General features: G+C 37.1%; 1 protein-coding gene across 3 annotated transcripts in view; it reads right to left on the bottom strand.

Annotated features, from left to right (window-relative positions):
* Positions 1–22,837, bottom strand: part of LOC150080582 (prenylated Rab acceptor protein 1) — an 89,453-nt gene extending 66,616 nt beyond the window's left edge. The window contains exons 1-2 of one of the 3 annotated variants that reach the window (XM_090381122.1): positions 22,691–22,837; positions 9,038–9,142 (exon numbers count right to left, since the gene is read on the bottom strand). In XM_090381122.1, the coding sequence (XP_090237248.1) occupies positions 9,038–9,126 (89 nt within the window). In that variant the 5' untranslated portion in view covers positions 9,127–9,142; positions 22,691–22,837. The other 2 variants (XM_090381120.1, XM_090381121.1) reach the window with 2 other exon arrangements.
* Between the last annotated feature and the right edge of the window lie 2,053 nt (positions 22,838–24,890).

Raw genomic sequence — 24,890 nt, 5'->3', positions numbered from 1 at the left:
TGATGGAATTCTTCTGCTTGCTCAGATTATGAACCTGAGGAGGCATTAATACAAATTGAGGAAAGACAGTTGTAGAATAGATGTGCAGAAATTTGCCTTTAGCCAGCAGATGGTTAACTGCTGGAACAAACTTCCATCTGTTGTTGTGGAAGTTGATAGCTTAAATAAATTCAAGGAGGAACTGGACAAACTTTTAGAGGGAATGGATGTGTGAAATTGGGGTTTTTTTTTGGCTGATGCTACATAAGCTCATACGCTTGCTTTCTTCTATCACATGCCTCCATTACTATATCTTTAGTCTCCAGATTATACTGGTAACCCAGCATTTGAAATTTGCCACCAACCAATCCAAAAAGTTCTCAACATCCTCATTACACAATCCAATAGTTGGCGAGAACATTGCATTTGACATTGCTTCTGCAAAGGTGTCAGCAATCTTAGAACCCATCATGCAGAAACCTTAGACGTAAGCAGATAGTCATGTAAAATGCTGTGGGCAGACCCATAACTAATTCCCACTGCATTTGCAATGAAATGAATTGTCACATATTTGACACTCAGCATGGATGCTGATGGCCTTTCTTCTCTTGGCTTGTCAAAGACACTTGTACGATCACACTGGAACTCCCGTTTCCAGTTTTTAACAGTGTCATAGGATGGAAAAGTCTGTCTATACACGGCTTTCATTTCTTTGTCAATTTCCTGAGTTTCCCTGTCCTTCAAATGCAGGAACTTGATCACTGATTGATACTCCACTTTGTCAACCATAGCGTCCTTCCTCAAATTCCAGGCTAACACGTGAAATTTCACTTCTAGTTATTGAATATGTAGACAACTTATATTAAAAACTGCACCTTACTACTGATGTTTTATCTAGGTCAGGGTATGACTTTTTGATACTCCCTTTTATTTCTGTAGTTTCACTACTGGAGCTGACCCAGATTGAAAAAAAAAAAAAAAAAACATGCCAACTAACAAGTGACATGGCAGCACCAGTGTATAGTTGTCTCTTCACAATCCTTAAAAAAAAAAAAATTCCCTGTAAAACACTTAACCTTTTCTTGTTCGTGCGTGGACTCTGAGGAGCATACAAACTTTCAGAAAGATGAACAAAACTGTTTGTCAGTGTTAGCACATGTGCAGCCATTAATGTTCATCTGCAGTTTTTTTATTTGAGCAATATGAACCCACATCATGACCAATAAATGCAAGAGTAAGGATGCTGAAGTTTCTAGTAAGCAGTGCCATACAATCACTATAGAAAAAAAATAGAAATAAAGAAACAAAGGCAATGATAAAATGACAAACGTTGCACATATGTATGGCATGACTATTAATGGTGGAAATGATTCTGAAGAACAAATGAATCCTGGAAAAAGTAAAATGTTGTGACAATGCAATCAACAATCATTAGCAAAAAAGCAGAGAAAAGTCATCGGTGGAAAAGCTTTTGGTTATGTGGTTAGAGGATCGGAATCAATGTTGGATGCCTATTAGTCAAACGCTAATTCAAGAAGTTTATTCGAAGACTTAAATGCTAAGCAAGGGGAAAATGTCTGTAATTAAACATTTACTGAAAAAACAGATGGTTTCATTAATTCAAGATAAATTCAAATCTACATAATGTTGAAGTGAGTGGCGAGGCAGCTAGTGCAAATACTGTGGCTACAAAAGAAAGTTCTGTGATACTTGCAAATATTGTAAAGAAAAAGGGTTATCTACCTCAACAAATTTTTAATGCACATGAAACATGTTTATTTTGGAAGAGGGTGACTGATAGAGCATATCAGGCAAGGAGGAGAAGAATGTACCTGGTTTTAAGCCTTCAAAGACCTAATCACTCTATTTGGTGGAAATATTTCAAGAGATTTCAAACTCAAATCCCCATTACAGGCAGTTCCCGCTTTATGAGTTACCCAGGTTTACGAGTTTTTTTTTTTTTTTTTTAAGTATCAACAAAATCAAAAATATGAACATTAATTGCAAAAAATGAATGTTAAACATTCATAAATACCGCATTTCAATAAAGAAATGTGGTATTTATAATTACCTTGTAAACATATTTATAATTAAGATTACCTTGGAAACAAATGCCTATTGAAACATTTCTGAAGACGACTCCTTGTGCAACAAACCAACGAGTGCCGAACCAATAATGAGCGATCAACGAGTGTGAAATTAGTTGATGATGAAGAATAAACATTCTTTAACATTTATAAGTCATAAATAATTTCTTTATTATTATAATGTGCTTGATTTTACAGGCTAAGTTTCCATTTCTTTGGATAAATCAATCATTGTTTAAACAAACTAATTAGCTAACTAATTTTATTGTTGAGAACTTAATCTGCGATGGTTTACTTAGGTAGCGTGGTTAATGTTTAAGTGAATTGTTAAATTGAAAAATTAAAAGGGAGGGAAGTAGGTAAAAGTTGACTGAGTTAAATAGGCGCAAGGAAATAGAAGTGTACACATCCAATCCTTGGTTGTCATTGAGATAAAAGAAAAGAAGAATAATTAAAAACTATGTAAGTGAATCCGGTGAAGCCAATAGTCTTTACGAGGACTTTCGTTAGTTAAAGAACGTCTTCAGTTGGCAATGTGTGGGGAGAGAACGTGCATGGTATTTTATTAACAATTCACTTAAACATTAACCACGCTACCTAAGTAAACCATCGCAGATTAATTTCAAGGTGAGTACCGCTTTTCAAGCTTTCGCTATTCTTTTCTAGTCTATTAACACGGTACTTGAAGATTTCTAAAAATTTCGTATATGGGAAATAAATTCCTGCTTTACGCACATGCGCGCTAGGAATGCATTAACTTGTAAAGTCGGGAACTACCCGTAGTTTATCATTCTGAAAATCCTTAAAAACATAACCAAAGCTTTACTATTTGTAATTTGGAAAACTAACACCAAAGTCTGGATTACACCTGCTTTGTTTAAAGCAGGTGAAATACCCCCTCATACTTCATTCCCAAGGTTACATATTGCAACCAGAACAAACTGCATTTTAAAATCCTCCTTTTGCTTGATAATGCCCCTGGGCATCCAAAAGATCTGGATGATTTTCGTCCTAATATCCAGGTAACCTACTTGCCTCTAAATACCATCTCAATATCTCAACCAATGGACAAAGGGGTTATTGCGTTTCAATAAATAATGGCAACAGAAGGCAATAATGGAGTAACACTGAAACAGTTTTGAAAAGACTTATTTACAAGGAAATAAATAACACTGATGCTTCCTGGCATGAAGTTACAAATATAAATGGTGCACGGAAACACTTATGCCCCATGTTCATTAACAATTCTCACCTTATTGAAAAAGTGGAGGATGAGACTAACATAATAATGGATCTTGTCTCCAGATGGGCACATAACTTGCTGACTAGATCTGACAAAAGAGGGCTTTAATGAGTTGCTATGTTCACATACCCAGGAGTTGACAAATGAAGACAATGGAACTAGAATCACAGGCTTGATTGGAGAATTGAGGATAATGCTACTGAAGAACGCAAAAGATTCACCATTAAACAGATGTCAGAGGGCCTTAATTTGAGGGAAAATACAAACTTGGTTATAAGAAGAATGGAAATAACGAGATCATGTCTGTAACAAGCAAAAAGCCATAATGATTTTAATTTGCGTGTTTTCTCATACAATCACTCTCTGTTATAATGAGCATACTTCGTGGATATACCATACAAGTTTTGGTAACTACGCAAACATTCTTAATTGCTCAGGTAGTCAAATAAACCCAATTCTTGGAATAGACAAAAATGAAAAGGGCAATTAGCTTTTTATTACCACCTGCATCGGGCTTAGTGGTCAGTTTATGACCTTGTCCTTTCAGGGACAGGGGCTATACAATAGTGCATTGGCATTCTGCTTGTCACATTACCATATTTATAGATGGTCTTGTATTCACCGAACCATAAATTTATTTTGGGACTTCAAAGAATTTTGGAAATGGGACTTTAGGAACTTTGTATGCAGATCACTTTACTGTCATTTTAAAGTAAAATCAGTTAAAAATGAACCCTTCCTTTGGAAACAATTCTACTAACAAAAGAAAGTGTCTCTCGATTCTCGAAAAATTCGAAATTATTCGTGAGTAAAACATGGTGCAAAAAATGTTGAAGTGTGTAAAAAGTTTTCTTTGTCCTCTTCAACGCTATCAACATTGTGGAAGAATAAACATTTTTACATGTCGGCACTGGGAAAGACCATAACTGGAAAAAAAAAAAAAATTTAGAAGTGCGAGGTTACAAACATCGACGAAGCATTGCTTCAACCACACAAAGTGCGGAATTTTCAATAGCCTCTCTGAAGGCTCAAATAGAAATTTGCTAATCAATTTGGACGCGACAATTTTGTATGTAACAACTGGATTGATTTAAAAACAGAATACAAGCATATTAATACAAATAATATGTAGGTATATACTAATATTATTTTCTCTCTCTAATATTTCTTTGTTTTTTGAATCTATCTATCTTTTTATCAATTTATTGAAAATTAAAAACAATAGGAGGTAGATTTAACTCATCACTTATATAATGAGTAATGGTTATAAGAAAATTTTGTTGGATCCTTGATGCTTGTTATAACCAAGTTCGACTGTATATTTTTTATGCGAGTTTAAGATATTACTGTTTTAGCTATTGCAGTGGTATAAGAATTTATGGGTTCAGGATGGTGAAAAGTTATGGTTTCAGTATAGTGAGATACCAATGGACCTGCCTCAGTGTAATGAACCATGAGGTGAAGTAGGCAAGGGTCTAGGAGGGCTTTTTACCAAAAAAAAAACCCGGCTACCATGGAGAACAGTTTTGAAAATATGGGGAATATGTTCTATATTACATACATATGTAAAGGAGAAGTGTAAGTGTATGTGCTCTCAGTCAGAATGCTGGAAAGTTGTGAAAACACATTTATTTTTCAACATAGCCCCATTAGTTTCATGATCCACTAGTTTTGCAACCCACTCAAACAAAATTCAGCAGAATTCAACTCAAACCAGTTGCTGACTGCATCCATCAGCAGAATTTCACTGTTGTCACTGTTGAATGTTCCATTGTCACTGTTGAATTTCTGTCCTTTCAAGTCCTTTTTGAGATTTGAAAATAGTCCAATAGAACCAAATCCAGCAAGTACAGTGGATGCCATAATGGCTCAAACCAGTCAGAGGGCGCTGCCCAAGTCACAAATGTCGTGTGCATTGTTGCATCGTCTTCATGCAAAATGACCCTTTTGGACAATTTATCAAACCTCTTGCGCTTCAATTCCTTATGGAAATCAACCGTGATCATTCCTCCTGCATCTAAGAAAACGAAAGCCACGACTTTCTCAGCCAACTTCTGCACTTGAAACTATTGAGGAGAGGGCAGAGAGAAGGATGCTTCCACTGTTTCAATTGTTCTTTTGTTTCAGGGTCAAAACAGTGCACAATCTCATGACAACATCTCACTTTTTCCCCACTTCTCTTCTCATCTGCATCAGTTCTTTAGGGGACCACTCAAAGGAACCTTCATTCCTAAAACATTCATATGAACTTGCTCATGGGAGATGTTGAATGTTGTCTCAATGTGTTTCAATATTATCCTGCAGTCTTGCATGATCAGGTCATGAATAACATCCACATTTGCAAGTATTAACATAATAGACCTCCCACTGCAGGGTGCATGTTCAACACCGTCCAATCCACGCTTAAATTCTACAACCCAGCTATTGCCTATGAAGGACAAGATTCCCCAAATGTTTGCTGTGTCTTCCAGTGAACTTCTTTCGGCAACATTCCCTTTAAATGAAGGTACTCAATGACTTCACGGTGCTTTATTCTCTCAACAATTGCCATCTTCATTCACCTTCCATATTTCAATGCCCTCTGTTACAAACCTGAAATTCAGTGAACACAAGGTTTTTGTGAAAGACAATATTGCCTGTCTGTGACAGGCAATATTGTCTTTCACAAAAACCTTTGCAATCTATATTAAGCTAAAACTTAAACTGTTCAGCATCCCTCCCTTGTGTGTGTGTGTGTGTGTGTGTGTGTGTGTGTGTGTGTGTGTGTGTGTGTGTGTGTGTGTGTGTGTGTGTGTGTGTTACACACACAGGCAGTTCACACTTAAGGAGTTTTCGCTTTAAGAGTTCCTGGGTTTAAGAGGTTTTTTTTTTTTTTTTTTCAAGTATCAACAAAATCGAAAATATGAACATTAATTGCAAAAAATGAATGTTAAACATTCATAAATACTGCATTTCAAACCACGCACATAGCTATACAATAGTGTATCCCGCTTTACAATATTAATCCATTCCAGAAATACCATCATACCGCGAAAATATAGTAATGTGAACCTAATAACACGTTTTTTGGTAATTCGTTCCAAGACCTCGGAAGTTGAAATTTTCACTATGTAACTAAGCAATTTATCTCTCTAAAAGGTCATTTTATAACGTAAATTGTATTAGTTACCAATTCAAATCATTAAAATGCACTACACTTTCATTGTTATCATATATTCTTTTATAACAACAAATTTTGAACGCCTTTGCGATAATTTTCTAAAGCACATTTCTGGAGGTCGTGACCATAAAACAATAAAAAGAATTTGCACTTTCCGGCTTATTGAGCTTTTCTGTTAATGCAATCAATTATAAATGGATAGTAAACTCAATGTTATTGCATTTGCGAAAATACCGACAGCTGGAATTGTGTGGTTTTTTTTACATTATTATGGTGAAATGTGTTTCCCCTTTATTGAAATCTTCACTCATATAAAAAACATTAATAAACTTTCAGAATCTTCTCTTCATTCCCCTTTTTTTTTAAGCTTTGTAAACTTGTTACTCTGCACATATTGTGTTAGTTGCAATTTGTGAGTGCCGTTAAAAAATGCTTATGCATGCTATCGTGAAATTTAAAGAAAAGAGAAGATTAACTTGGAAACAAATGCCTCTCAAAGCATTTTTGAAGAAGACTCCTTGTGTAACAAACCAACGAGTGCCGAGCCAATAATGAATGAGCAACGAGTGTGCATTTAGTCGATGAAGAATAAACATTCTTTAACATTTGTAAATCATCAATAATTTATTATTATAATTTGCATGATTTTACAGGCTGCATTTTCATTTCTTTGATAAATCAATCCATTGTTTAAACAAACTAATTTCACTTGAGAACGTAACCCATTGTTAAGATTAGTCTATGGGATATAAATTCCCACTTTACGAGCGCGCATTAGGAATGCATTAACTCGTAAAGTCGGGAACTACCTGTATATACTTCCAAACATTAACTATTTGCACAGCATGAAGGGATTACCTATACACAAAAATGTCATCCACATAAGCATGGAGTGAAAGCAGAACAATGATACTTAGTAGCAAAGCATTTTACTTCACTTATACACCGAGTGATCACTGAATTATGACCACATACTAATACTTCATAGGTCCTCCTTTGCCCTCAGTACAGGAGCTATCCGACATGGCACTGATTCAACAATGTCGGAAGCGATCAGGAGGTATGGCCAACCAAGCTGTGTGTAATGCCGCTAGCAATGCAGGTATGGAGGTGATTGGTATATCCAAACGCCTGATATGCCTTTCCCATAGTGTCCAACAAGTGCTCTATGGGATTGATATCGGGGGAGTTAGGAGGCCAATCAATATGCTGGAAGTCAGAACAGTGTTCCACAAACCATTCCTGCACATCAAGTGCCTGATGGCTCGGCACATTGTCATCTTGGAAGACACCATCGCCATTCAGGAAAAAGTGTACCATAGCAGGGTGTACACAGTCAACAAGTAATTGACAATAGCAGAGACCAGTCATATGTTGTTTCACATGCACCAGGGGATCCAAGTTTCTGCCAGTGAAACATGGCCCACACCATACAATCGCCACACTTGCACATATGGGCTATACCAGCAGACGACCCCTATGGTCGTCTGCTGGTATAGCCCATATGTGCAAGCGTGCGCTGCATGGTAGAGTCAGATATTGTTCCAGGTTGTCAACTCGTCAACAGTGCTGTGCCTGTTCGAGTTGTCAGAGAGGGCACTCGCCTCTAACATCAACCTTTCTTTGACCTTTGCAGTTTTTCCATCGGGTTGTCGTTTGACCATTCTGATGCCAGTCCTGGTACACTTCAACAACGGTGGATCTTGAACACCCCACCAGTTCAGCCGTTTGGGACATTGAGGTACCAGCTCGTCGAGCTCGCACCATCTGTGCTTTATCAAAGTCCGATAAATCCTTCCTTTTACTCATCACGCTCGGAATTTTACTACCTACTGAACTACTAACACCTTATCTATGCCACTTAGGTCAACTAACTGCACACTCTTGTTTTTTTTTTTTTTTTTGGTAGTTGTTGGCACATAGGCTTCTGTGGCCATAATGCACCTCCCAAAGTTTTTGCAGTACTTTGATCCAAGCCCGAGGCAGGAATCGAACCCACGACCTTTGGGTTGCCAGGCAGGCACTTTACCCATCCGGCTAGCCCGGTCGGCTGCGCACTCTTGTACTTCACATGGTCAACGGGTCGCATTCTGTTTTCATAGGGGTGGTCATAATTCAGTGATCACTCAGTGTATAATTTATAACAGTGGGTTTAATTCATTAATTTCATTAACTCCTAACAAATATAACCAGCACAAATTTAAATTAGTCATGATTACATAAAGAAAAAAAGTGTTGTAATGGCAGTTATTCCTGACAATTAGAAGTATCATATATGGCATTACACATAAGGTAACTTTTATTATAGTTACATATCTAACAGGAAATTGGAGAAGGCATAAACTTAACATTGTTTATATTTAATCAAAAACCATTTTTCTGCAATTTTGTTGATCATAACCTATATATTTGTTAGATGAATATTGGGAAAACATAACATAAATGTATATTTGAAAGGAAGTTCCTTGTAAAAAAAAAAAATATATATGTTTTTCATAAATTTTACAAAATTATATACTAAATAGAATATTAGGATGTTGATATAAATCTAAAAATATCAAAACTCACTCTTTCTGTTTCCCACCAGAAAAATTATCCATTAAGAGCTCATTGGACAAGTTAGCACTTGTGTATTTTTCTGCTTCTGCTGCTTCCATGAAATCGTACAAGTCACTTAAAAGAAATTACACAAAACTGTCCATATAAATTAAATGTTTATTAAATTAAAAATTAAAATAAACAATTAAATATGGTACAATGAAATTTATTTTAAAATAATATCTAATAAAGTTAAGTGTTATGATCTAAATTCCTATTCATGTCTAAGAAGTGTAATTTTTTTTGTCACTGCATGTCACAATCTTTAAACTGTAATGAAAGAAAAGAATTAGAATAACAAATAAAGTTAGGTGGTGTATGCAGTGCATTTTATTTCAGACATGTTTATATTTTTTTCCCTTTATAATCAACCAAATTTTTCCATTTTCAGTGATTAATATAAACAAAAGAAAATAAAACAGAATATTTGCTGTTGCCCTCAGCATGAATTGTTGAGGAGGCTTCCATTCTGCAGTGGGTTGATAATGGCTGCACTTTACTTTTTTTCTAGGCAATGTTAGGTGGGTGGGAAAACTGCTAGCTTGGGGGGGGGGTCGCAGACTATTAGATTAACAGTAGCAGCAGGCAGAGGTGGAAGTGATTCTTGCACTGCTTCTACTGGAATGAGCAGCAGCCTGGAAAGAACGTTGTTGGGGATTCAGGAACTGCTGGTAACAAGTAAACACATGGGCTGTGTTAGAGTAACTAAGAGTAAGAAAAGGTGCATGTATACTTACATGTAAGTATACATGTACTCCTAGCATTGGTGTACATGTATACTTACATGTACACCAATGCTAGGAGTATAATAAATAAATTTGATGAATCTAAAGTGCTGGTTAAGACATCCAAGGTGGATACTGTTGGGATATCAAAGACATGGTACCACTCAGATATAAGGGATGCAGAATTGGAATTTGGGGAGTACAATGTGTAAAGAAAGGATAGAAAGGGAGGAGTGGTTATTATTATTAGCCATATGGTGCAAGGAAGCCTGAGGCTTTTGCTGCACCAACCAAAAAAAAAAAAATTTCTCAGTTACCCTGAGAGAGAGAGAGAGAACAAGAGTCAGAAATAGAAGAGAATCACCAAGGAAGAGAAGAATGGCAATGTCCAGCTCAGGACCCTGGATGTGCCAAGCCCATACTCACCAGAAGTGAGCCCCTGGGGGCTCTCACAAAATCACACAAAGAAACACACAAAATCAAAGAAAGGTGAAATGATTGCCAAAAATAAAATCAGAAATTTTAAAACACATCTCAAAAAATAAATCATACAAAAATAGTTTAAAAATTGTGATTTTTTTTTTTTTTTAAATGTAATATCTTCTACACCTAATATTTAATCCAATTTCAAGATTCAGAAATAGAGAATTTTGGCTCAAAACCAAAATCAGGATAACAGATGTAATCTTTTCCAATTCTGAAAGCTATTTTCACGTTGCCAACAATTAAAACGTCTACTATTTATTAGCAGGAAACAAAAATAAGAGAAAGCAGCACATATTGGAAGATTTCAAAACAATCTGTACATTTTACAAAAAAAAAAGTAAATAAATAATAATTGGGAACCAGCATATATAGCACCACCTTATAATATGCTTAATTCCATTGTCAATTTTTTCTTATTCTTTAAATTCAGCAAACATTTTTTTCCAAAAAATTCTCTGGATTTATTTTTTTAAAACTGAGTACTTAATATTTAAATGTCTTACAAGTTATGACTTCGTAGAATCATTACTGAGAACATCCTCACATTTTAAACATTGCTTAACTATGATCATCATTTATTTCAATAAATCTGAATTTGATAGTACGAACCAGAGCTATAATGCTCAATACATTCTATGTTGATATCAATATTTGTAAAAGAATAAGAGAAGTTTACCTCAATATGATACGTAGAACATTTCCATATGATATTCTCCAGAAATTAAAACGAAAACAATTAAAAAATCAAAAATCTTACATTACAGTAAGAAATAATTAATAATTAAAAATCAAATGAACAATTAAAAATCAATTTAAAGCAAATAAAATTAAGTCAAAAATTAATTTAACAAAAAAAATTGCAAAACAATTTTCCTTCCTGAAGCTGACAATGCTTTTGACCATATGTGATCACAGGAATGAAAATTATTGAATAAGGGTGAGCATGGAACTTAAACAGGGATATTAGTCTTTGTGCATGCGCGTAAAGGACCACGAGTCAGAGATTAGATATGGCCAACGAGCATTAACAAAATTCTCATGTAATTTAATTTCAATGGTTTCTGCAATTAGACTCTTATAATTATGTTGGACACTAATATTTTGGCCTGTTAAATAAAAAAAGTATGTTTTTCATTAACGTCTTGAAAGGCTAATTTTGATGCTGCTGAACGAGAAGCATGAACTGAGGCCGCATGTTGATTAACACAAAAATTCAGAGGAAACTGTGTAGAACCCTGATAAGATGAGTCACAATCACCGCAAGAAATGTTGTATATTAGGTCATTTATTTGTGTTGCAAACTTGAAAAGGACTGAGCAAACACACGGCCTCAGTTCATGCTTCTCATTCAGCAGTGTCAAAATTAGCCTTTCATGGCGTTAAAGAAACACTTTTTTATTTAACAAGGCCAAAATACTTAGAATTCAATGTAATTATACAAGACTATTAATTGCAGAAACAACCGAAATTAAATTACATGGGAATTCTGTGAATGTTCGTCGGCAATATCTAATCTCCGACTCTTCATGGTCCTTTACGTGCATGTGCGAAGATTAATATTCCTTATTTAAGTTCCATGCTCACTCCTATTCGGTAATTTTCATTCCTATGATCATGACATAGGATCAAAAAGCATTGTCAGCTTCAGGAATGAAAATCGTTTTGCAATTTTTTTCATTAAATTAATTTTTTACTTAATTTTATTTGCATTAAATTGATTTTTAATTGTGTTCATTTGAATTTTAATTATTGTTAATTATTTCTTACTGAAATGTAAGATTTTCGATTTTTTAATTGTTTTCATTTTAATTTCTGGAGAGTATCATTTGGAAGTGTTCTACATATCATACTGAGGTAAACTTCTCTTATTCTTTTAGAAATAAATCTGAATGTATGAATTATCACTGCGTGCTTCAGACAAAAAAATACTTTTACATTGGGGAAAAAAAAAAAAAAAAAAAAGTGAACCATTATTTTAAAGGAATTATAATAGGTAAATGACTTTTATTTTAATAATATACCAAAAAAATTCAGTTTCTTGCACATAACAATGATTGCCAAGTTTTGTTTGTGCCACCATTATTAAATTTTCATCATTCAACCAATTCAAGGTCTTATACACTTCAATCAGATCACCTCAAAGGTGCCTAGTCTCCAGTTGATGCAATTTGCAGAACTTAAGCCTTTCCTGGTAAGACCACCTTTTAGTTGCCCTCACCAATCTTGTCGCCCTTCTCTGTAGTCACTCAAGCAACTCTACATCCTTCCTAAAATGAAGCCTTCAGACCTGTGTGCAGTACTCAAGGTGTGGCCTGACCATTGCCTTATGCAAAGCAATAATCACCTCCCTTTCCATACTAGCAAAATTCCTGTATACCATTGACAATATCCCATGATCTGCTCTGGCAGCCTGTCTGCACTGCTCAGAAAACTTCATGTTTGACTGCACAATTACTCCCAGGTCTTTTTCATTTTTTACCACCCAAGTGTAGTAACCACACAGTTGGTATGTTTCTCTGGGGTTTCTTCTACCCATATGCAGTACTTTGCATTTGTCAATGCAAAATACTGCATATGGGTAGAAGTAATCACAGATTAATAGATTAACGGTAGCCACAGGCAGAGGGTGAAAGTGATTCTTGCACTGCTTCTATTGGAATTAGCAGCAGCCTGGAAAGAGTTACTAGAGATTTCAAGGGCTGCTGGGAGTCATCGTGGAACAAGTAAATATGTGGGTTGTATCAGGGTAACTAAGAGTAAGGATAGGTGTATGTATACTTGCATGTACACCAATGCTAGGAGTATAGTAAATAAATTTGATGAATGTGAAGTGCTGGTCAAAACATCAAAAGTAGATATTGTGGGGATATCAGAGACATGGTGCCACACAGATATAAGCAGTGCAGATTTGGAATTTGGGGCTGTACAATGTGTACAGGAAGCACAGACAGGGTAGAAGTGTAGGAGGGTGATGCTGTTAGTTAAGAAAAAATCTAAGGAAGTGCATCCAGTTGAAATGGGTAGACAGTGTAATGTTGAGTTGGTTTTCATGTGACATAAGCACTGGGAAAACCAAGTTCAGTAGGAGTGTGTTATAAGCTTAATGGCTCTCGTGAGTACAATTAACAACTATACAGAGAAATAGAGTGGGCCAGTAGATCAGATTGTCTTATAATGGGGGATTTTAACTTCCCAGATATAAACTGGAACTTGTGGGCTGGTCACTCACATATCAGCAAGATTTATGTATTTATTGGATGGATGTTTTCTACAGCAAAATGTTCAAGAGACAACCAAAGGGAGTAATACTTTTGATCTGATTATCAGAAGTGATTCTTCGTGCATTAATAATCTGCAGATAAAGGAACCACTAGGTGGCAGTTATTAGTGTACTGATGTGGGATTTACTTAAGGATGCAATCTTTCATAACTAGTGGTCTCAGGAAGTTTTTATATTTATATTATATACAGTGGGACCAACTGATGATATTACCAACAGCAAATTCTAAATGAGAAGCATTCAAGGAATTAATCTCGGAAGTTACTAAACTTTTCATACCAACTAAGAAATACCGTTCAAGGTTTAGGCCTAAATGGATGTCAGATGACGTAATGAGACTTGTGGAAAGGAAGAAAATTGCATGGGACACATAAATTATCAGGAGACACAGATGCCTATGGTAGATATAAGATAGTGTGTAATCAAGTCACAAAGGTCATTAGGCAAGCAAAGGCAGATTACAAGACAGCTTTGGCAAAGGATGCAAAGAAAAACAGCAGAGTTCTTTGCTTATGTAAACTTTAAAAGGCAGGGGATGAATCAGATTGGTCTACTTGACATTGACGGCTCGATTGTTGATGAACCTGCTCAGGTAGCTGACAAACTGAGTATTTTGCATCTACATTAACACAAAAGGAGGGCGTCTGTAGGGAAGTGGAGGATAGAAGCTTCTCAAACTCAGGCAGGAAGCTAAATTATTTTGTAATAACTGAGAGAAAAGTGGAGGAGAAATTGTTGAAAATGAACGTAAGAAAGGCACCTGGGATATATGGGATCTATCCAGTTATATTAAAGGAAGTAAGCAAGCCTCTAGCCATAATTATGAAAGCTTCCTTGGACTCAGAGGAGTTCCCAATGGACTGGAGATGTGCAAATGTGTCCCCAATTCACAAAGGCGATCAAAGGGTGACATAGGTAATTACAGACCCATGTCTACCTTCTGTTCCAGAGAAAATAATGGAGTAACTGGTTATGGAGTGATGCACAATGTTCTAGACAAGACTGCAGTTATAGTTCAGACACAGCATGGGTTTGTTAAGGGGAAGTCTTGTCTGACTATCTGATTGGATACTATGATGTGGTCACAAAGGAACTGGATGCAAAGAATAATTTTGTTATTATATACTTGGATTTCAGGAAAGCTTTTGATACTGTGGCACATGGAAGACTACCGTGCAAACTGGAGCAGTATGGTATTAAGAGTAAGCTAAGTTGCTACAATGGATAAAAGGTTGGTTGAGTGGGAGAAGACAGAGTGGAACAATGGACACTGCTCTTTGTGGACTAATGTTATTAGTGGAGTCGGTGTTAGGACCATTGTTATTTTCGGTATTTATCACTGATATTCATGAAGGTATATCAGGGTTAATGTATAAGTTTGCAGACGATACAAAGGTTGGCAGGGTTGTTCATGACAGTAATGATAGTACAGTACTGCAACAGGATCTGGAAAAGTTGAGCAGATGGGCTGAGAGGTGGCAACTGAAGTTTAACATTGACAAATGTAAAGTACTGCATATGGATAGTAGCAACCCCAGAGCAACATATCAACTGGGTGGTACTACATTCAAGGTAGTGGAGAATGAAAAGGACCTCGGGTAATTGTGCAGTCAGATATGAAGTTTTCTGAGCAGTGCAAAAAGGCTGCAAAAGTAGCTCACGGTGTCTTGTCAATGATATATAGGAATTCTGCTTGCAGGAAAGATGTAGAACTGCTGGAACAAGTACAGAGAAGGGCAGTGAGATTGGCGAGTGGAACAAAGGGTTGATGTTAGCAAGAAAGGCTTAAGTTTTGCAAATTGCAGCTTCTGGAGACTAGGCACCTGCAAGGTGATCTAATTGATGTGTATAGGGCCTTCATTGGATTGAGCAAGCTCAATGCTAATGGGATTCTTCCTCTTGCTCAGATTACTCATCCAAGAGGATAAATTCAAATTGAGGAAAACAATTGTAGAATAGATGTGCGAAATTTTCCTTTAGCTAGTGTAAGTTGGAAACCTAGCATTAACTTATGCAGCATCAGCCAAAAAAAAAAAAAAAACACTTCCATTTCACCCCTCCGTTCGTTCGAAATACCTGTCCAGCTGAGCCTTAAATTTATTTAGGCTATCAACTTCCACAACCAAGGATGGAAGTCTGTTCCACCAACCAACTACCCACTGGCTAAAGGCAAATTTCCACACATCTATCCTACATCTGTCTTTCCTCAATCTGAATTTACGCTCTCTCAGGTCGGGCACCTCCGTAGCCAGGCGGGAAGGAGCAGCAGTGCGTAGCACACGCTTCTTGATTAGGCCGGGGTTCGAGCCCGTCACCACCAAATACAGGGGATGCGGAAAGGTCAGGGAATGACCACCGCATATCCCGGAGAAATATGGCCTTAGTTGCCAATGCTCCTAAAAACCAAATAACAAACAACAACAACAAACCGCTCTCTCAGGTGATTATTCTGAGCAAGAGGAAGAGTCCCATAGGCATTGAGCATGCTCAAACCATTCAAGACTTTACACCTCTATCAGATCACCTTGCCGGTGCCTAGTCTCCAGACACTAATTTGCAAAACTTAAGCCTTTCTTCATAAGAGCAACCCTTTGTTCAATTCACTAATCTTGTTGCCCTTCTCTGTACTCGTTCCAGCAGCTCTACATTCTTCTTGAAATGAGGCCTCCAGACCTGTATACAGTACTCAAGGTGTGGCCTGACCATTGCCTTATACAAGGGAATAATCACCTCCTTATCCCTGCTAGAAAAATTCCTGTATATCATTGACAAGACACCATGAGCTACTCTTGCAGCCCATCTGCACTGCTCAGAAAACTTCATATCTGCCTGCGCAATTATCCCCAGGTCCCTTTCATTCTCTACCACTGTCAGTGTAGTACCACAAGAGTTGATACGTTGCTCTGGGGTTGCTGTTTCCCATATGTAGTACTTTACATTTGTCAAGGTTAAACTTCATTTGCCACCTCCTTGGGTTGGATGGGATCTATTCAATTATATTAAAGGAGGTAAAACCCTTGGCCATAATTATGAGAGCATCTTTGGATTTGGGGGAGGCCCCTATAGACCTGGATATGTACAAATGTATCCATTTCACAAAGATCAAATTGTGACATGAGTAATTACAGACCTGTTATCTCCACTTCTTTTAGAGGAAATAAAAAGAGTTGCTGGTTAAAGAAGTAATTCAGGATCATCTAGACATGAATGCAGTTATACTGCAATCATAGCATGGATTTCTTGAAGGGCAGTCTTGTCTGACTATCCTAAATGGACACTACAAAGCAGTAACAAAGGAACCAGATGGAAAAAGTAATTTCATATCATACTTAGATTTCAGAAAAGCCTTCAATACTCTTGCACATAAAAGACTTCTAAACAAATTGGAGCACCGTGGCATTACAGGAAAGTTTCTATGGATAAAGGAATGGCAAGTAGGAGAAGACAGATAGTGATTATCAATGAGTACTACTCTTCTTAGACTAATATTATTAGTGGAGTTCAGTGCCGAGTACTCTGCTGTTTTCAATATTTATTAATGTTATTGACGAAGACATATCAGGCTTGATGTCTAAGTTAGCATATGATACTAAGGTTAGTAGAGCGGTTATGCTACCGCAACAAAATCTAGAAAATTTATGCAATGGCTAGGAAGTGGTAATTAAAGTTTAACGTTGGCAAATGCAAAGCTTCATATGGGTAGTGGAGAATGTAAAAGACATGGGAATAATTGTGCAGTCATAAGTTCTCTGAGCAGTGTAAACAGGCCAAGTACAGCACATGGAGTTTTGTCAATTATATAGGAATTTTGCCAATAGAGATAAGGTGGCAATTGTCTCTTTGTATAATGCAATAGTTAGGCCACACCTTGAGTACTGCATACAAGTCTAAAGCCTCCCTCTCTTATGAATGGTGTGGATCTGTTGGAATGTGTGACAAGAGAAAAAAAATTTATGAGAGGTGCAAAATGGTGTCTTATCAGGAAAGTAGTAGTAGCAGTAATAACGGAGGCATGTGATGCAAGAAGCAAGTGTATGAGCTTACGTAGCATCAGCAAAGAAAAAAAAAAAAAAACAATTTCACACATCCATTCCCCCTAAAAGTTTGTCCAGTTCTTCCTTGAATTTATTTAAGCTATCAACTTCCAAATGAAAGTTTGTTCCAGCAATTAACCATCTGCTAGCTAAAGGCAAACTTCCGCACATCTATTCTACAACTGTCTTTCCTCGATTTGAATTTATTCCCTCTCAGGTTCTTAATTTGAGCAAGCGGAAGAATTCCATCAGAATTCAGTGTGCTCAACCCATTCAAGGCCTTATACAAATCAATCAAATCACTTTGCAAATGCCTAGTCTCCAGCCGCTGCAAAGTCTTCAGCTATACAAACTGCAGCATTTTGCAGACTAGGCACCTGCAAGGAGATCTGACTGAGGTGTTTAGGGCTTTCAGTGGATTGTGTAAGCTCAATGCCTATGGAATCATTGCTCAGACTACACACAAGGGGACATAAATTCAAATTGAAAAAAGATGGTTGCAGGATAGATGTGAGAAAATTTGCCATCAGCCAATGATTATTGTAATAACCATCCAATATTGTAGAAGTGGTAGTTTAAATAAATTCCAGGAAGAACTAGTCAAATTGTTAATGGGGTAAAAATGTGGCATACAGCATTTTTTTTTTTTTTTTTTTGGCTGATACTACAACCTTTCTTTCTTGAATCATTTGTCATTATTAATAGATGATCATTTTCAATTCAATAATAAAAAAAAAACCAATTGTTTTTTACAATCAAAAGAAAAAACGGATGGTCTCTCGCAAACACCACTCAAGTACTGTTAAATTCAAAATACAGGATGCAACTGGCAGAAAGTTAAATTTCCAAATTGTAAAATGAACTATAGCCAGTCCTCGGCTTACGCAATACTTGACTTACAGAAATTTGACTTTACATAAGTTTTTGCCGGCCGATGGAAACTTAAACTGTGAAAACTTATTTTGCATCCCGTAGGAATAAATGCCGGTATCTTGAAAATATCGTAATGTGAACCCAATAGCACTGGTTTTTTTGGTAATTCGTACCAAGACCTCGGGAGTTGAAATTTTCGCTATATAACTAAACTATTTATCTCTCTAAAAGGTAATTTTTATAATGGAAATTGCACTACACTTTCATCATATGTTCCGTTATAAGAATCAATTTTGAATGCCTTTGTGATATTTTTCTAAAACACATTTCTGGAGGTCACTACCATAAAATAATAAAAACAATTTGCACTTTCCAGTTTATTGGTCTTTTCTGTTAGAGCAATCTATTATAAACAGGAAGTAAACTCAATCTTAGTGCATTTGCGATAATACCTATTAATGGAATTCTGTGGGTTTTTACATTACAGTATTATGGTGAAATGAGTTCCTCTTCACTGAAATCTTCAATCACATAAAAAACAAATTTTCAGAATCTTCTCTTCATTCCTATTTACTTATTACAACAAAAGGAAAAAAGAGACCAATGGAAAGTGCAAGTGGTGGCAGTGCTAGGAAACAAAACAAAATTGATTTAGAAATCAAGATGATTAATTAAGAATTGCGAAGCAGGACAAAGTTTGTAGTAGTAGTGGCATGTGATGCAAGAAAGCAAGTGTATGAACTTATGCAGCATCAGCCAAAAAAAAACACACCATTCCCTCCAAATGCCTGTCCAGTTCCTCCTTAAATTTATTTAACCCATCAATTTCCACAACAACAGATGGCGCCTCCGTGGCCAGGTGGGAAGGAGCAGCAGTGCGTAACACACGCTTCTTGATTAGACCGGGGTTCGAGACCGTCACCACCAAATACGGAGGACGTGGAAAGGTCAGGGAATGACCACCGCATATCCCAGAGCAATATGGCCTTAGTTGCTAATGCTCCTAAAAACCAAAAAACAAACAACAAACAAACAACGACAGATGGAAGTTTGTTCCAGCAATTAACCACCCACCTGCTGGCTAAAGGCAAATTTCCACACATCTATGCTATATCTGTCTTTTCTTAATTTGAATTTATGCCCCCTTAGGATCGTAATCTGAACAAGTGGAAGGATCCCATCAGATTTCAGCGTGCTCAACCCATTCAAGGCCTTATACACCTCAATCAGATCACCACACTGGTGCCTAGTCTCCAGCCACTGCAATATGCAGAACTTAAGCCTCTCTTGGTAAGAGGATCCCTTCACTCCCCTCACCAATCTTGTTGCCCTTCTCTGTACATGCTCAATCAAATCTACATCCTTCCTAAAATGAGGCCTCCAGACCTGTACACAGTACTCTAGGCATGGCCTGACCATTGCCTTATAAAGAGGGACAATCACCTCCTTTTCCCTGCTAGCAAAATTCATATATATCATTGACAAAACCCCATGATCTGGCCTGGCAGCCTGTCTGCATTGCTCAGAAAACTTCATATCTGACTGCACAATTACTCCCAGGTCTTTTTCATTTTCTACCACCTTAAGTGTAGTACCACACAGTTGGTACGTTTCTCTGGGGTTACTTCTACCCATATGCAGTACTTTGCATTTGTCAAAGTTAAACTTCAGTTGCCACTTCTTAGCCCATCTGCCCAAATTTTCTAGATCCTGTTGCAGTAGCACACTGGCCGACCGAGCTAGCCGGGTGGGTAAATTGCCTGACTGGCAACCTAAAGGTCACGGGTTCGAATCCCACCTCAGGCTTGGATCAAAGTACTGCAAAAACCTTGGGAGGTGCATTATGGCCACAGAAGCTGATGCGCCAACAACTACCAAAAAAGAAAAAAAAAAGTAGCACACTGCCATTACTGTCATTAACAACCCTGCCAACCTTTGTATCATCTGCAAACTTCAACACTAAGCCTGATATACCTTAATCAATATCATTGATTAAGGTATATCAGGGGCTCACATTTAGTGAGTATGGGCCTGGCACACCCAGGGTCCTGAACTGGATATAATCATTCTTTTCTTTCTTGGTGATTACCTTCTACTTTTGACTCTCTCTCTCTCTCAGAGGGCAGCTTGGGAATTTTTTTTTTTTTTTTTTGGCTGGTGCAGCATAAGCTTCGAGCTTCCTTGTGCCATGTAGCTGGTAATAATAATAATATACAAGACAACAGTGGGACTCCACTAATAACATTAGTCCATGAAGAGCAGCACCCATTGATTACCACCCTCTGTCTTCTCCAACTCAACCATCCTTTTATCCATTGTAGCAACTTACCCTTAATACCATTCTGCTCCAATTTGTATAATAGTCTTCCATGCACAACAGTGTCAAAAGCTTTCCTGAAATCCAAATATATGATATCAAAATTATTTTTTGCATCCAGTTCCTTTGTTGTTGTTGTTATTTGGTTTTTAGGAGCATTAGCAACTAAGGCCATATTGCTCCGGTGCGGTGGTCATTCCCTGACCTTTCCGCATCCTCCGTATTTGGTGGTGATGGGCTCGAACCCCGGTCTAATCAAGAAGCGTGTGCTACGCACTGCTGCTCCTTCCCACCTGGCTACGGAGGCGCCGCCAGTTCCTTTGTAACCACATCATAATATCCTATCAAATTTGTCAGACAAGACTTTCCCTTAACAAACCCATGCTGTGTCTGAATTATTGCTGCAGTCTTGTCTAGATGATCCTGCAATGCATCTTTAACCAGTGACTCCATTATTTTACCCGGAACAGAAGTTTAACTAACTGGTCTGTAATTACTCGTGTCACCCTTCGATCCCCCTTTGTGAATTGGGGATACATCTGCAGATCTTCAGTCCAAGGATGCTCTTATAATTATGGTCATAATTGTCATCTATTGCATGGAATTAGGTCTCTGCTTCAACAACGAATACTATTTTAACGGACAGTGCATGTATAAAAGAACATGTTAAAGGATCAATGCATTTAAGATCAACAGTGATCACAAAACAGCATTCAGTAATCAAAGATGGAAAAGCTATTAATAATATGGATGGAAAATCAGATTCAGAAGCAAGTGCCCCTGAGTCCAATGGCCATTCAAGCAAAAGCAACAAGTATTTATGAAGATATTAAGGATAAGTACAGTGAATGCCAAGCCAAGTTTGTGGCAAGCAATGGGTGGTTTAATAGGTTCAAGCATCGCACTGGTTTCCAAAACATTAAAGTATGTGGTGAAGTTGCCAGTGCCAATTCTGCAGCTGCAGAGAAATTTTGTAATGTGTTGGAAAAAACCCTTCTAAATATTCACAGCCCTGAACTTCCGCAGTGGCGTGATTATCAGCTGAAGAGTTAATCTGGCAACGATGCTCAGAAAGTTAAACTTGCTGATGTTATGCCTGTCTCCTCTCTCTTTTTATAATTTTTCCTGTGCATGAGATAAAAAAAAAAAAATTGTATAAATAATTCTATTTACATATTCATCGAACATTTCTTTTTTGCTTCAATCAAATTTGCGAGTGCTGCTTAAGCGTTTAGGGAAATTCCGACTTACGTAGATTTCCGTGGAACGCAACCTTCGTATGTCGGAGAGTGGCTGTAAATTTAAGAAATCCGAAATGCTTGATTTCAGTTTCCTGCATAATAAAAACATTAAAAATGTTGCAAAACCGCACAACCTTTTTTTTTTTTTTTTTTTTTTTTTTAATTCCTTTTCTTGGGTAAACAAACTAACGAAGGTAGGGATTCATTAATTCACGCATTTGTTTAAAAATTGGATGAACCAATGAAGTAGAACATTAATCCGATTCATTACGTCATTGAAATTCATTACTCCTCTTTCTGAACTGTCATTCAACAACCTTCCAGGGGTGGGGATACATTTCACAATACACGCAATTTACAGACACAAATACGGGTTTATGTAATCAATTAAGGGTAACCCTAATATAATAATGAGCAGAGTAATTAAAAATTGGAAATTGAACGATTCATTAACATGCAAAATTTTTGGAAAATATCACCGAATGTTCCTTTTCGTATGAGTCTTTCAGATGGAGCAGATATATTCACTATCTTCTATGCTCTTGCTGAGTATCTTAGGTAAATAATATTTTTGGTTTCGAGTAAAGGAAATAAAAAAAAATTCCGATATTTTTTTCAGGATTAACATAGAATATATATACACGCACGTCTCGGTTCGTATACCCACATTCAATTTTAGTATCACTATTTTCACCTGAAATCAAAGGAAGGAGCTTCCAAAAACAAATATCCTATCACTGGAAGCTTCTAAAAATAATGACATAGTCTATTGTAAACGTCATAAGATGACAACATAAGTTTCGAACGCAAACATCCCACCGCCAACAATTTAAATTAATACGTCACTTTATATTTATGCTGTGTGACCCACATAGTATTACTCAGGTGTGACCTTTGGACCAAACGAAAACGAAGGTGAAGGGAAACAAAAAAAAAAAAGCAAAGAAAGCGCCAAAATTTTTATTCAAACTACTGAGTAAAAATAGAAAGTTACGAACTACGCTCACAGACCAAAAAATTAGAAATGTTTTGCAATTAGAGTCAACAGACAATTAAACATAAGGTATGCAAATGTCAGTTGTCAGTTAGTTTAATTACAAATCCCTTAGTATCAGATAAATTCTGCATGCTCTACTGGGACTTCATAGTCAATCCGATCAAGGGTCTCTGACAAGTGGTCTCCGGATTTTCAGAAAGCTATTATTCTTTGAGCACGTTCAGCAAGATCTACAACGGAAAAAATAAATAAATGAAAAATCGAAGGAAATCACTTGTGTGTCTCAGGCAACCATCTCAAACTAAGGAAACACAGTTGTAGAATAGATGTCCGGAAGTTTCCTTTAACCAGCGGGTAGTTCATTGCTGGAACAGACTTCCATCTGTTGTTTGGAAGTTGACAGCTTAAATAAATTTGAGGCAGAATGAACTAGACAAACATTTTTTGGAGTGACCGGATGGGTGAAATGGGAAGAGTTTTTTTTTTTTTTTTTTTTTTTGGCTGATGCTATATAAGCTTGCTTTCTTGCATCATCAGCCTCAATTATACTAGTAGTATACAAATAATGCGGCAGAAGGTTGTAACTTCAAAATCGAGACCACCGGAATTTAAAGCGAATTGTAAGTCAGAATAGAATGTCCAGCGTGCAGCAAATGCCAGAAATAGAAAAAAATCTTTTTTGGGCCGTTTGTAAGGTGATATTATTGCATCAACCACATCAGACCATGCATCCAGACTCACTCGTATCTCCCACTGAAGTAGTTGGCGGTAGTATCATAAAATGAATATGTTCTATCAGTACACACTCGGTTCGTTCATTCCACTTAATTTAATCGTGGAAGCTACTACACGTTTCGTACCTATTAAGAAAACCCAAGGGACTCAACTCTGGCGAGTATGGGCTTGGCACACCCAGGGTCATGAGCTGGATATCATCATTCTTCTCTTTCTTGGTAATTTCTCTCTCTCTCTCTCTCTCTCTCTCTCTCTCTCTCTCTCTCTCTCTCTCTCTCTCTCTCTCTCTCTCTCTCTCTCTCTCTCTCTCTCAGGGTAACTCGGAAATATATATATATATTTTTGGCTGGTGCAGCATAAGCCTCAGGCTTCCTTGCACCATATAGCTAATAATAATAAAAGGTTTAGGCCTAAATGGTTGTCAAATGAATTAATGAGACTCGTCACAGGGAAGAAAAATGCATGGGATGCATATAAATTATCAGGCCACACAGAAGTCTAAGGCAGATATAAGCTAGTCTATAATCAAGTCACAAATGAGATTAGGCAAGCAAATACAGATTATGAGAAATCTTTGCAAAGGATACTAAGAAAAACAGCAAGGGTTCTTTTACTTATACAAACTCTAAAAGAAAGGGGATGAATCAGATTGGTGCACTTGATATCGATGGTTGGACTTTTGATGATCCAGCTCAGATAGCTCACAAACTGAATGAGTATTTTGCACCTACATCCACAGTTATTAAGGAAGGAAAATGCCAGAAGGTTATCAAATTGTAGCAGGGTGCTTAATGATTTTGTAATAACTGAGAGCAAAATGGAGGAGAAATTGTTCAAGTTAAACATAAGAAAAGCACCTGGGGTGGATGGGATCTATCCAGTTATATTAAAAGAGGCGGCAAAGGAACTAAGCAAACCCTTATCCATGATTATGAGAGCATCCTTGGACTCAGGGGAGGATTACATTGGCACACCTTCAGTCCCCACAGACTGAAGATGTGCCAATGTATCCCCAATTCATAAAGGGGGAATCGAACGGTGACACGAGTAATTACAGAACTTTTTGTATAACTTCTGTTCGAAGGAAAATAATGGAGTCACTGGTTACGGAAGAGATGCACGATCATCTAGACAA

The sequence above is a fragment of the Mastigoproctus giganteus genome, chromosome 9 (assembly GCF_048544385.1).
Source record: "Mastigoproctus giganteus isolate SK-2022 chromosome 9, ASM4854438v1, whole genome shotgun sequence".
NCBI classification, from domain to species: domain Eukaryota; kingdom Metazoa; phylum Arthropoda; class Arachnida; order Uropygi; family Thelyphonidae; genus Mastigoproctus; species Mastigoproctus giganteus.
Note: the sequence above shows the minus strand (reverse complement) of the source record. Positions and strands in the feature narration are given on the sequence as shown.